The sequence below is a fragment of the Pagrus pagrus genome, assembly GCF_965226575.1.
Source record: "Pagrus pagrus genome assembly, chromosome: 6".
NCBI classification, from domain to species: domain Eukaryota; kingdom Metazoa; phylum Chordata; class Actinopteri; order Spariformes; family Sparidae; genus Pagrus; species Pagrus pagrus.
The window spans coordinates 15,719,528-15,733,866 of NC_140190.1; the positions used below are offsets into that span (position 1 = coordinate 15,719,528).

Here is a 14,339-nt window from a genome sequence, read left to right on the forward strand (position 1 = left end):
TTGTATCTTTTATGACCTGCTTATTGGGGTAAAGTAATACATCACACCAGGGATAAAGAAAACCCAGAAAGCATTCAGTCTTAAAATGAATAATAAATTAATGACAGACATAATTGAACAGTTAATGAAGGAATCAGTTGTGAAAAGATTAAATTGGATGTCAGGTTTGTCAGGTTGTTTAAATGTGTCAACAAAGAGCCTCTATTACTGGTAGATGACATTGATATTTAATAAGAGGTGAATATCAGCTTTGTGATTCACTAGAATTAATTTACATGTGTACTTACATTGCTCTCACATTATTTATTCTAAAATCTGTCTAACACCCCAGAACCCTTCATTTTAATGAAGTCAAGAGTTGTGGTAAACTGAATTACTAAGCAATTATCTCCATCTAGTGACATTTAGAGGTACTACATTATTTACTGGGGCAGAAAACTCAATTTCAGTGTTCTGTTTGGATCATTTAAGAAAAAGTAACTTTAAAAAAAGATTTTTGTCTCAGATTTGTCAAATAGACCTTCACTGTAAATCGGTAAAGCTGACTGCACTTAACTCTGATTACCTCAGAATTACCAACTAAGTAGATTATTAAATTTAAGTTGAATGAGCTTAAAAAAGGTTTAACAGCTTAAAACTATTAGTCTACTTTCCTGGTTGATTTTGAGGTAATTGGTTTCCTCAATTTTTTAAAAGTAAATTCACTTTACCAGATTTTACAGTGTTAGAGAGTGTCTGCGTCTAGGTGAATGACTCACTATGTAAATAAAAGGTATATATAAGGTACAGATAAGAGCAGACTGTGGTTTAGTACATAAATTATTAAGGTTATGCAAGCAGCTTTTCCATGGATATGAAATTGGTGAAAGCAATTTACTTTTATTCAGCCACCTTGGACAAGACAAGCATTCATGCTGAAGGCACAATATTGAAAAATTTTATGAAAAGAGCTTAAAAGTAGCTTGTAAAATGTTTTCTTGCTAAATGAAAAGAACACATTTAGGTGATTCAGAGGAAGTTTGTATTACTCAGTATTAATGGACAGGGGAGACCAAACTTTTCAAAAACAAGGCGCAAAACAAAAAGAAAAAACAACAACATTAAATCTTGAGGATGGAAATCCATCATAATATACAGTGCAATGGAAGCAGCAGGGCTAATCAAAAAAAGCCATGAATAAGGATTTCTCACCGACTGCTTGGTGCTGCAGCCATTCAGTTTTTAAATTACACCATCCATTAGTCCATATATCTATCTGGCTCAAAATTAGAGTGAATGAAAAGAGAGTTAATAATCAGACTGGCAGCCCCAACAGATCAATACTGTCAACAGACGGCTGTAAATTTACCTCAGAGGTGTGCAAGGACCTACAGATGGTGGGGAACCAGGAAAAGGAGAGGAGAGGAGAGGAGAGTCAAAAAGTCAGAGACCTTTAAAATTTCCCCTAAATCCCCATCCATACTCCACAACTCCGATCCAATCAAATACCTGAATGAATATCAGGTAACACAGAGGTTATATTTGCATAGAGCCATTGAAAAAAAGTCCAGAACTCTAAACAAAAATTAAATTAAATTCCAAGGACCCAATCCAAGGTTATTACTACAACTGTTGGAGCAGCTGCACGTTGGTTCTGCTTGATTTTTCACTCCACATGACACTGTTTCCCCACATCATCATCTAATGGCTTCTTAAGTGGCAGCTTCTCTGATCTGGAAAACATACTGTGCAGACAAACCCGACTGGGGCTGCAGTGAATCACTAAGACTGTGGATTATGAATGCCCTCTGGCGGGCTAAACAATGTTAATTTAACACACACAGGATCAAATCAAACTTTGGCTGCAGATGAATGAGATGGAAGAATGATTCATCAGTTCTCTGTGTGTCTGCAGCCTCAGCCACCGCTTCTTTCTTTATCAGTGTTTCAGCCTACAAAGAGCTTTAAAACTTTAAATATGTGACGTGTCATCTTCTTGTTCTCATTGTTGCTCTGCATGAATAATTCTCAATGAAATCATTTTTAATTCTCCTCCTGGAAATCTTCCTTTTTCAACATCTCAATTTGAAATGACATCGTCATGACATAAACAAACGATTCCTTCACAGGCTAAACGCAATCCATTTGTCTCATGAATGCATGCATGAGCCTGTCTGTGCAGCAGGAAGTTCTCCGCAGCTCCACTAGGGGTCACAGACATGCTGCTGGAGTCGCAGTTTGCAGCTGCTATGTTGGATATTGATGATGGCTCAGTTTGCTTACCCAGCATCCTTCTTCCCATTTGTCAGACCTACTCTCCCTCCTAGAGCGAAATAAGTCACGCAGCTGCAACATTTGGGCTCCCTCTGGATTTGGGGGAGAAATGGATGTGATGGATACCTCACACACACACACACACACACACACACACACACACACACACACACACACACACACACACTCTGGGACGTGTCTCTGGCTTGTCTGTCTGCATCCTGCTCTCAAACAGCAGCTAATGTGTCGATCCTGATGCTGACCACATACTACACAACCCATCACTGAAGTGTAATCCTAAAACAGGGGCCAAAGAAGGCAATTTAGCAATAGCTTAGTCTCCCTGCTAAGCCCATTTGGCTTGAAAGCATCAGCAGCTGAAAGGAATCCTGTTGCACTACAAAGGTATTATTTGCTCCAATAAGCTAACAGCATTGAACTCTCAAAGCACAGCTCAATCATCTTTGATATTTAAATCTGAAGCTTTGAATAAACAGACGGGAGTGAATTCAAGGTCTATGACAAGGCGCACATTGATCTTCATCAGGGTGTCAGGACTTTAATGTCCAAACAAGCATGTGACAGCTGGTTTAGTTTCAGCAAGTCTGCACACAACACATAAACACACCACCTCCCATCGAACACTATTAAAGCTTCGTACAAAACAGCTCATAGGCCAAGGGAAAGAAGGTTTTTTACATGCAAACTTAATCCTTCCATAAAGTTTTTTTTAGAACTTTTTCAAAGAAACAACTGTATTTTAATAATTTGTTGGGATTTGTTTGAATAGAAAGAAATATTTCTGGAGGAGATGATTTCATTGGATTTCTTTTGTAAGGGTCCTGACAGACCAGACTGACATCAAAGAACTAGTGGAGACGAAGGCTGAAGCCTCCAACGACTGTGTCTCGGCCAAAAAGTTGTGGTTGAACACATCACAAAGACAAGCTGATGGCCAACTAGTTTGTATCTTCTGCTTTTGCTACACCACCAGGCTGCAGTAGTCTGTATTCCTCATTCAAAAGGGAAAAAGGAAGACTCAGGACTGCAGATATACAATGCGTTGTTATGATAAAGCAGTGTTTGCCTCACATTTTCACACTACTCTCGCTAGTGTCTCCACTTCTAGTCAATAATATTTCCAATATAAAGTTGCAAATGGTGCTGGCAAAGAGGCGGAGGCGAAAAATAAGACGAAACCACACTAAATGAGAGAAATCCCTTTCCATTTCTTTTTCTGTCCCTTCTCGTGCACTGATTTTCTTAGCTCAACAGCCAATCAGAGTGATTTTTCTCAGCGATTGGTTCCACCGTCGCTTCTACTTGCTCAGTTGGCCAAAAAGGTCACTGACAAGGGCCAGCTAGTGCCAACTGTGTACGACACATCGCAAAAACTACAACGCAGGCTGGCGGGTGACATAGGGCTGGGTGATATGGCCTATAAATGACTGCAATATTTGTAGGTTATTTCACAATACACGAATATACATAAACATTTTAGAGTCTCCTCTAAAGCAGTTCAGAGATGCTTGATTTAACTGACGCAATGTAACTATTTTCTATATATTTTCTCCAGATCTCACTCAGATTTAAAATCCACTTTAACCAAATATTTTTACATGCTTTACACCTATCAGCTACAACACTAAAACCACTGACAGTTGAGATCATCTTGTTGCAATGCAATGTGCTGGTGGGAAAGTCTGTGTCCTGGCACTTATGTGGAAACCACTTGACACACACCACCCAAACACCATTGCAGACCAAGAACAACCCCTCACGGCAAAGGCACTCCCTGATGACAGTGACAACGGGCCCTGCCACTCTGCAAAAAAACTGCTCAGGATTTGCCTGAGGAATGTGACAAAGAGCTGAAGGCATCGACCTGGCCTCCAAATTCCCCAGATCCCAATCCAATGGATCATCCGTGTGGTGTGCCAGAATAAGTCAGATCCATGGAAGCCCCACCTTGCAACCCACAGAACTCAAACTGTCTGCTGAATACCACCACAGGACACCTCCAGAGGTCCTGAAACATCCCTCAACAGGTCAGAGCCAAGACAGACCCATGGATGCCCCACTGTGGATCAGTTCTGGTTAAAGGGCAGTATTAAAACAAGCAGAAAAGTCGGAAAATAACATCCCTTCACTGTAATGCAGCCTTTAAAACCAGGAAAGGACAACATGTATTTCGTATCACATATAACGCTATCCAAAATCTAAGATGATCATATTGCGATAACAATATAATATTGATATATTCCTCAGCCCAAGCAAATTCTTCCACCTGCTACTTTTTTCACTTCCTTTCTCATGTTGGCTGATAGCCTGTTCCTGATTTTAAAAGGGGTGGAGGGTTAAGGGTGTCACTTCTCTTTTCAAACATCATTACATGAAAACCTTTAATTTTGTCAGTGTGCATGCGTACACGCTGGGGGAACGGGTTGACAGGTCAGGTTGCTTCCTCTTCTTAATGGTTTCATATCACAGAGCATTGGGGGAGGTCAACACGAAGTGGTGTTTTTTCCAGCTGAACCTGAATGACTAACCAGCTGCTAAGAAAAAAGAAATGTATCTCTCCAGCAAAGAAGTGAGACAGAGAGCAAGTAAATCAAGTTAAAGTAATTATCCAACATGAATTCATTTTCTATTTCGACAGAGGCTGATAGAAGATGCTTCGGGGTGCATAAATGATGTATTTCTTAATCAAATGTTCAGATCATTCTGAGTACTGTGGATCGAGCTCTCCTCGGGCAGCTTTCTGTTTTATTTTCCAGAGTTATAGTTGAGACAGCCACACTTCTTAGAGCGCACTCACTTACTTAAATATAGATGTAAGATTACATAAAATCCCATCCCGCACAGAGCTGGAAACATTATTTTCAGTTATTGCTTGTAGAAAGCGAGTTATCAGCACATCTATGGTCTTTAATTATTAAAGAGATAATAAAGGTTGATCTATGCAAGTGCCTGCGAACCATATGCAGTCGGCCTTCGGCAGCTGCACAAAGAGTGTGTGTGTGTGTGTTGTGCATGCCCATGTGAATGTGAATGTGTAATAGTAAATGAGAGAGCATGCTGCTGTCATGGTGTGTGAGGCCATATTTCATACAGAGCTCCCCAGGAGACGTAGCTGGTGTCAGTAAAGCAGGGCACCGGCCCAGAGATGCATGGCAGTAACATTTCAGGCTGTAGTACTGAAAGAATGGGGAGCAGGTAATGGGGCCGTGCAGATGATCCACTGTGTTGAGTCAAAATATAGGTCATGTGAGGGTGCTGAGTTTTGAACCAGCACCACTTTAGGATAAATCACAAAATGGTGATAACAGTCTGTTGTTCCAACGCTTCAATCCATTCCTGTTCCCTCGACTCTAAGTGAGTATTTTAATGGGTTTTCAGCTAAATGCCTGAAATAAGGTCTGTGCTTGCTTTAAGTTCTACGACGTAAAATACATCAATTTAATTGATAGTGATAAAGACAAAAGCAATTTTTAAACACTAATTTCTTAAGTGAACAATGACTGGGACTACTGATTTAATAAATCAAGGACTTTATACAAACCTCAAATGAGAGCGAGGTCATTCAAACACTTGAGTCATATTCAGTCATAAAAGTTTATATGACTTCCCTCTGTATCTGTCTCTCTCCTCTTTGCTGCACTCCTAAACTCTTCAGATCACTCCATGTCTTCATTTTACACCCTGGAGCAACATTTAGTCTCGGACACCATCATCTACTGACAGATCTCACATCTTGGTAACTCATGATCTCTCTCCATCTCTGTGACGGTCATCGACAGTGTCAGATGGCGACATTTTGCCATCCAAACACGGAAAAAGAGACAGACAGACAGACAGACCGAGAGCAAAGAAATGAACTAGGTATGAAGGCTGAGTGCGAGAATGAATGCAGCAGTATATCATTTGTGATTAAATGACAAATTATCCGCCCTAAAAATGCGGCACAAACAAATACATCCTTCATAAAACAAATACGCCAGCTTGGATTAAATGAAAACATTATTATAGAGTGAGCCAGTGAACAAACAGTTTCTACAGTTTTCCCTCGACACACATTCTCTCCCAATAACGCCGCCTTCTCCATTCTGCATATTGTCTGACAGACACATGGTTTTATGGTGGGGAAAATGGCTTTTCAGCGTGTCATCATTAATAATTCAGTTATGACAAACAGCTCTGACATTTACACTGCGCTGGGTGTCTGTCTGACACTGACAGGGAGACAATAATGAAGGAGAAGGAGGCCGATACAGGGAGAGACAGATTCTCCCTCAGTTGTGTACTGATGAAATTAGAAAAGGGTCAGGCCTAATAAAGTGTCAGACCTTCAGTAGTAAAACATTGATGGAAGAAGCAGCGCTGCCTGAGATGACCTTTTCAGAAATTGTCCATTGATGTCAAATTGAATTTAAGTGAGTAACAATAGCACAAACAGCAATGAAGAATAACCAAAAAGTGCAGTCGAGCCCCTTAAGCAAATTTTGCGAAATTGGTATGAATGAGCAAATAGTGGTGACATTTAGATTGCGTGCCTCGCTGTCCAATTATGCCTCTGTTTGAAACATCTGTTGCACACTCCCTCAGCTTTCGAGAGACAAAGAAGAATAAAAAGAATGTGTGAATGAGGTGACGGCAGACTGAGTGACAGACTTTTTAAATCCCTGTTTTCCCTCCTGAATATCTGTCTGACTCACAGCTCAACAAGTTGAGAATAACCTCGATGTTTGAGGCCCTCTGAGGGCAGCAGAGCGCAGATGCTCTTCAGTACAAATGCTTTGTGGGCTGACAAACACTGAGGGAAGCAGACAGATTGAAACTAGAGGTGGTGTCGCCGTTTTCCGACTAAAGTATTGCTTCTCCTCTCTGTAAAGCAAACACTTGAGTACGATCAGAGATAGACAGACAGGAAACCAACATATTACAGTGATCAGACTGTGCATTTGAGACATTTCTCTTTCTTTAAAACTGAGAGAAATAATTACAGAAAGAAAACTGTGTGTTCTGATGATTATCAACATGGTTTGAATACATATTTGATCATTTCCAAACTTAATGGAAACATGGAATATCAATGCATATGTATTAACGACACTGGACAGACATTTAGCCAAATCAATAATGCTAAATATCAGCAAGTATATTGCCAGGTTTTTAACAAAATTACCTTTACTCAAGTCATTAAGCGAGAAATGCAGCATCTTTCAACAAGAGTCAGCAGAAAGCTAGTGGCCCTTCAGGACAAACGTATACAACACACAAAGCTGATGTTAGCTTAATGCTGCCAAACCTTAGTTGAGTGTGTTAACATGTTAACATTTGATTGATAGACAAAGTACAACTGAGTCTGATGGAAATTAGAGCCCAACCGATACTGGATTTGGGGCTAATGTAGATATTAGGGAATAAATGAAATCTAATATAATATATTGTTATCAATATATACTTTTATACTATTTAAACAGAACATACAGTATACATTAGCACACATTATTGCAATGATCTTTCAATTGTGGTTATTTTGGCAAACATATGTAATGGAGGCCGGATATTTTACAGTTTACAATAAACTTTCAAAAATGTCCAAAATGACATCAGTGCACTAAAACAGTAAACTTCCTTGTAAATGTAATACTTCAAAATCACTCCAAACATCTTTTTTTGCATTATCTTCTTTCGTTTGTATATCTGGGATCTGTATCTGGCCTTAAACCAAAATATTGGACAAATTAAAATATCTGATAATGGTTCTGGATGAAAAATGATGCTGATTCGTCCGTGAGGGAATAGTGTACATTCGTCTCTATAATGGTCAGGGGATCATAGGATTCATCCACTGGGCACCATAAACGCTTGCATCAAATTTCATGTCAATCCATCGAGTAGTTGTTGAGATATTTTAGTCTGGGCTCGCAGACCGACATTGCTATTGAGCTGCGGCACTAAAAGCAAAGTTATCTGGTTATGGCCTTTCTCAGTGCAGAGCTTCAAGCAGACTACAGCAAGAACCCTGAACCATAAACCAATTAACCTCCCGGCTTTACCAGTGGGTCAATAATGAGGCGTGTGCTTGGTGTGTAAAAAATGAAAACACGGACTCGACTGTAAACAAGCAATTTTCCAACTTCAGCTGTGAGCAATAGAGCTGGTCAGATGTTTTATGGCTGGCCAGCGGCACAGCCAGTGGGCTCCAGTCAGGCTGTGGTCAGAAAGAAATGAAGATCACACACAGCGTGTCCGAGTCTGTGAACACTCCTGCAGAGAACTGAACCAACGCAACATGGCACAGATCATCGTTGATACACCCACACAAACACACACACACACACAGTGGCTACAGCAGAGAGGAAGTGCTGGTGCCTTCATCTTTTATCTGTAACCACTGAGGCCAGAGTGTTTACAGAACACATCACTGGTGAAGTATTACATGAATTATTGATTTGACCTCCCTCAATATGTCTCCACTGTGCAGATTTTTATGTACATGCGTGTGTGTGTTTGTTGTTAGTCAGCACTGCAGCCAAGGGACTACAACAGCACACAGGCAGTATGTCAGGCCATGGGAAGACTATGACATTCCTCCCGAAAATATGAAAGAGGTGTCATACTTTCTGTAAATACCAGCATACAGCTCTGATGTGAAGCAAGCAAATCTGAGTGCAGATCAGATGTTTTGCACTGACATGTTAACGATTTCTTTGGAAAAGCTCCAAACTGAAAATGTTTTAATGATGCTGCTGGAGCTGCTCCACCTCACATCAAGAACCTGGTCCAAAGCCGAGTTGGCAAAAACTAAACACAACACAATGCATTTATATGAATGTGTAGAAATGAGGTACGTGGAGGAAAGCAAAAGAAAAAGTTTACTATTTACTCTAATTTACTCTTTAAGGAGACTGTAAGACTGTAGAGCTATTGCTATTGTATCATCACTGCGCTGAGCCACTTCACTCTCATTCATCCTGTGTCCCTTTACTGTAAAAGTGTGCTGGTGGAGCTGAGGAGTGTGCAAGAGCCCCTCAGACAGAGGAGTTACTCAAAGCAGGAGACGACAAACACTCAAATGCCAGTGTAACACTGGACCTAAATGAATTGAAATCAAAGCAAATCAAGGAACTGATTTACATAAACACACAATCTACATGTCACAAAATGGATACCAAATGTTCCCGCATAATACAATAAAAATCATCCTGGGGTAGAGCCTCATTCAAAGTGCTGTCACTTGGAAACTCATTCAGGATTCTGCTCTGGCTCAGCTTCCAAGTCCAGCCTAATGACTCATGGATTTAGCATATGCTGCCATTAGTTTAACAACTACTCTAACCGCCTTGAATATCTGGCTGGCAAAAATTTAAATGAACCATATCTCCAACACAGCCAGCAGCTTTTCCTTTTCACCGTCTCTCCCTTTACTTAACTGAGAACGTTCTGGAATAAGGGGCTTCCGATAATGAGGGTCTGACATGGGGTCTGGATAATTATGACACAGCACCAGGAAATGTAACCAGGCTGGATAGTTTGCGGCTGTACAAAAACATATTTTAAACATTTCAATTGGCAGAACTTTTAAATTCTAATGGCCGTTTTAGTGCAAACTCAATGTGTATACCGTTGTGTATGAGAAATTTCAATAATTGGCACCACCCGAAAAATCATCATCATTACCTCCTCCAAGGAGGTTGCGTTTTCGTTGGTTGTTAGGTTTGAGGGTTGTTGGTTTGTCAGCAGGATTACACAAAAACTACTGGGTGGATTTGCATAAAACTTAGTTGGAGAATGTGTCTTGACCAAGAATAGACCCCATTAACTTTTGGTGCAGATCTGGATAAATGGCCAGATCCAGTAATTTTTTTTCACTGTCTTTAACATTGAGAGATGGGGCGGTTTTTTTTTCCGTAAAATTGTCAGGGGATACTGCATGGATTCTGATGAAAAAAAACAGGTGTAATTAGATGGCTAGTATGTATAAGTACAATTTGATGAAAATCCAATCTCGAGATAAAGCAGATTTAAATATGTTTTATTTGATACTGGATTAGGTTTTATTGAATTAAAGGGGACTGTTGGGCCTTGGCGGAGGTAAGCGCACTGTTGAGAGCCATTCTTGTTTTGGTTTGGCATCCTTTCTTTCCCCTCAGTGCCATCTTGTAACTCAGAAAAGGAAACACAAAAACACACACAGCACCGAGGTCAAATAGAGACCAAAACATCTTTTGAGCTCTCCTCTATTTATGACTCACGTCAACTCCTGAAGCCGGTGAAATGCCTGATTGAGTCAGCCTGATTACTGTCATTAGGACCGTGTTAATGCCGACTCTGAACACTGTTATTTCATCAAGCACTTCCGAATGGAAGTCTTTATCTAGATCGCCACATGCCAAATGCGACAAAAGTGCTCACAGACAAACACACATGCATCTACAAATACAGACACAAACTGCTAAAAGCAGAACAAGATGCCAGAATAAGATGCTTCAGTGTCTTAATTTACAAAGAGCAGCGTTTGCTGTTTCAACATGTCTCTCAAATGGAGCTCTGTATAGTGGCTATTTCAGAAGATCCCCGCTGGAGGCCAATAAAAATAAAAGACTAAAGACAATATCAGTGGCTCATTGAGGTTGTGTTGCTCATTACTATACACATTACAAAGTGCTCAGAGGATAACAACGAACATACTGGTGTTCTTGTTATTCTCAGGGTTGGGAGGGTTACTTTATCAATGTAACTATCTGTTTAAAATGTGGTCAGTAACCTAATTCCAATATTTTAGGTTAGGTTAGGTTCGATATAAAAGTATGGTGACTTATTACTTTCTGAATTTTGGATTACTTCAATACCAAATCTTCAAATAAAGAAAAGAGAAAAGAAATAACGTGCAGTGTATTGTGATTTTAAGTCTTTTACTTTAAAGACAAAATAATGGCAAATTTCCCACCCAGCGAAAGGGTTTTTTTCACCAAGGCCATGGAAACGAGTTGACAGCTGTGGCTATGGGGTTGTGAGACTTGTGAAGAGTTGTAATGTCCACATGGTAGGTCAAGTAATGGCCATATTGGACGAAGATCCTCTTGGGGAGAATGAAAGCAGGTTTTCAAGGGTTCTTGGAAGTTCGGTCTGACGTTGCCACGACATAAAACATCAGGAAATCATCAAGATATTAAGAACCATCCTCTGGGTGTCATGAATTTTCCAAAGAAAAATCCATGGCAATATTGCCATTAGCTGTCAAGATACCTTCACATTAATTAAAGTATGGAGGGAAAATTCTAACGTTATGGTACCTGGACTGTGAACATGGATCCAAAATGCAATCTAGGGAGCAGTTGTTGAGATATCTTGCTTCAGACTAAACTGAACCAAGGGACAAACTAAGTGACTGACTGAATGATATTACCGTGCTTGAGATCTGCTGATAGCTGGGCAAAGACTCAGCTTTCATTTTCATAACATATTACTCTGGCTTAGTCTGAAATCAAACTAATTTCCCTTTGAAAAACAAAAGCAGGTGCACACTTTGGCTCAGGTGCAACATCTCATTTTCCATCCTCCTGTCAGGTGGCTGTGGGTTTGCCACTAAATGGCCCTGAGAGGCCGATGTTCATGGTCGTAACGCATCCTGACTCACTCTGGTCTTTGTCCTCTGAGCAGCAGAAGTAGAGCTCTGTCATGTAGTGTTGTAATAATTGTACTGGGCTGAGAGTAGTACCATGACCAAGTATCTCTACAACCACATCAACACTACTGTCACATGGACTTAAATATCAAATGCAAATTAAAACAGGGAAGGTTCTCATACCTCAAATTACTCCTCTTATTCCTAATTCACAGTTTGTCTCTTCCCCACTCATCTCTTCCCCTGCATTCACTGCACGTCATCCATGTCCTATCTAACCTGCCACTTTCTATAGACATAGCTTAGCATGGGATGTGGTATCCTGTTCCTGTGGTGAGGAAGGAGGGAGGGGGCACAGAGGGTGCCAACGCCACTAGAGGTGAAGCCCCAGCTTCAGCAGGGAAACAGAGGGGGGCGTCACCCGTATAATCAGCTGGAAATTCCGTGCCACGGGGCAGGAAACCAGTAAATACACACACACACACACACACACACACACACACACACACACAGGCACATATACTTACACACATTCACGTGGTAGAGCATGTGAATGAGCATACAGCAAAGATACAATATGCTGTTGATAACTGAATGAGAGTGAGACAATAGTACTAAAAAGAAAGCGTCATATCACTTAGACCAAGATCTAGCTCCACCAAGAAGTGGAGCTAGGGATGATTTCCTGATTGGATCAGACTGAGAACCTGAGGTCACACCGTGGTAGCGACTTGACAATCACAAGGTAGCAGCCTAAAGCACACCCTGCTTTATTGTCTGCTGTACTCTAAATTGGACCATAAATTACTGAATGAAATCTATGCTGTGTTGGAGTAGACTTTAAAACTTATAATTGAGAAGTAGGGTTATTTTCTCATAAGCTTAAGTACAATTAGACTTATTTTTGAAACCAGTGGAGTCGCCCCCTTCTGGCCATCAGAAAGAATGCAGGTTTAAGGCACTTCTGCTCTGGCTTCACTTTTCAGACCCAGAAGTTTCATCCTTATTTTTAACAGTTTGTGGCCCCAGCAAAGCTGAACATAATATCATTTAGTTGCGTTCCCATAGATTTGGATTAAACCTTATCTTGACCCAGCGTTAAATAAAGTTTTGTCCCAGTGTTGAACGTCACAAGGAAGTTAAGTAAACCAACTGGAACAGAGCAAACATAGAGCAAACATGGACATTTAATTGACCTTTTTGAATTTCAAAACATCTCTTTAAATGTACAACATTATGATGTTTGTTTGGTTCTACTTCAATGAAAAGCAGATGTTGCATTTTACATTGTTGCATGCAGCTGTTACCTTGGAAAGCACCTGATTTCAGAAAAACAGTACTGACCTAAAACTTTGGTGCTGTAGATTATATGTGGGATAAAGGTCAGTATAATTTAGTAGGTAGAAGAAAGAGCAAGCCAAGGTTCTGGATTTATATCCGCATCATACTCACTCCCACTCCTTGCGTCGTGCCTGAGGTGTGCTTTGAATTTTATGAGCCTGGTGTGCTTTGACGATGTCCCTCTGCTCGATCAGGCCACCCCGACGTCTCTTGATCACATTGGGACTGACCGCCAAATCTCCGTCCACCCCCAGCATTCCCCCTCCAACTTCAAAAGTCGACGCTACATCAAGAGACAGGCCGAGACGGTTTGGATGTAGAGGAGGAGTGTGGCCAGACATGTGTGGGAGGTAGAGGGTGTCATAGCTGGTCGAGAGACTTTGGGGCTCCAGGAGGGAGTGGGACTCCGAAAGCAGGCTCGAGCCTCCGGCCAGTCCTGCACGATGCTTCTGCCAGTTCTCACAGTCTGCTGGGGACGAGGGAAGGATGTGGTGCCTTGGGGTGCTGCTACCGCACATCGTCCCAATGCCCAGACCAACCACTGGACACTCCGGCCCCACTGGGGCTCTAGGTAGTCCCAAAGCATTGTGGTCCCCTGTCAGAGACTGAGAGCTGACTGAAGAGGAGCCCAGTTCCAGCATGGTGAGAAGGCTGCCCGGGATCTCAGCATAGTGCTGCAGCAAGGAGAGAAGAAATGGAAACAAAAAGTGAGAGACACATAATGTTAATGTATACACTTTAATTGACATCAAAGATTTACACAGCAGTTCACTGTGTGGAGAGAGACCATCTTGTGACGGGATCACACCAGCCAAAACACTCGTCAACATATTGATAAGCCGACTTATGAGTTCTCAGCTGTCATTACTACATTTTAACATGAGTACTCAGTGCTCATGGGTCAGACCACACTCATTTTCAAACTCGGCCTTCATCTTGACCTCAACTAGTAGTAGTAGTAGTAGTAGTAGTAGTAGTACTGAAGACCACTTCTGTGGAGGTTCCTGCTAGAATACGTGACACCAGGCTTATGAATGTGGGCCAGAGGAGAAAAGTGGGGGCATGACCCCCCTACTTCCGGGCCAGTCTATACACAACTGAATATATTCTG

General features: G+C 41.2%; 1 protein-coding gene across 4 annotated transcripts in view; it reads right to left on the minus strand.

The window, feature by feature from the left end:
* cacna1ea (calcium channel, voltage-dependent, R type, alpha 1E subunit a) overlaps positions 1-13,896 on the minus strand; it is a gene marked incomplete at its 5' end in the record, with an annotated part of 96,598 nt that extends 82,702 nt beyond the window's left edge. For 2 of the 4 annotated variants that reach the window (XM_084355901.1, XM_084355902.1), the window contains one exon: positions 13,340-13,896. In XM_084355901.1, coding sequence (XP_084212027.1) covers positions 13,340-13,869 — 530 coding nt within the window. The remainder of the gene's footprint in view (positions 1-13,339) is intronic. The other 2 variants (XM_084355899.1, XM_084355900.1) reach the window with 1 other exon arrangement.
* Positions 13,897-14,339: the final 443 nt, after the last annotated feature.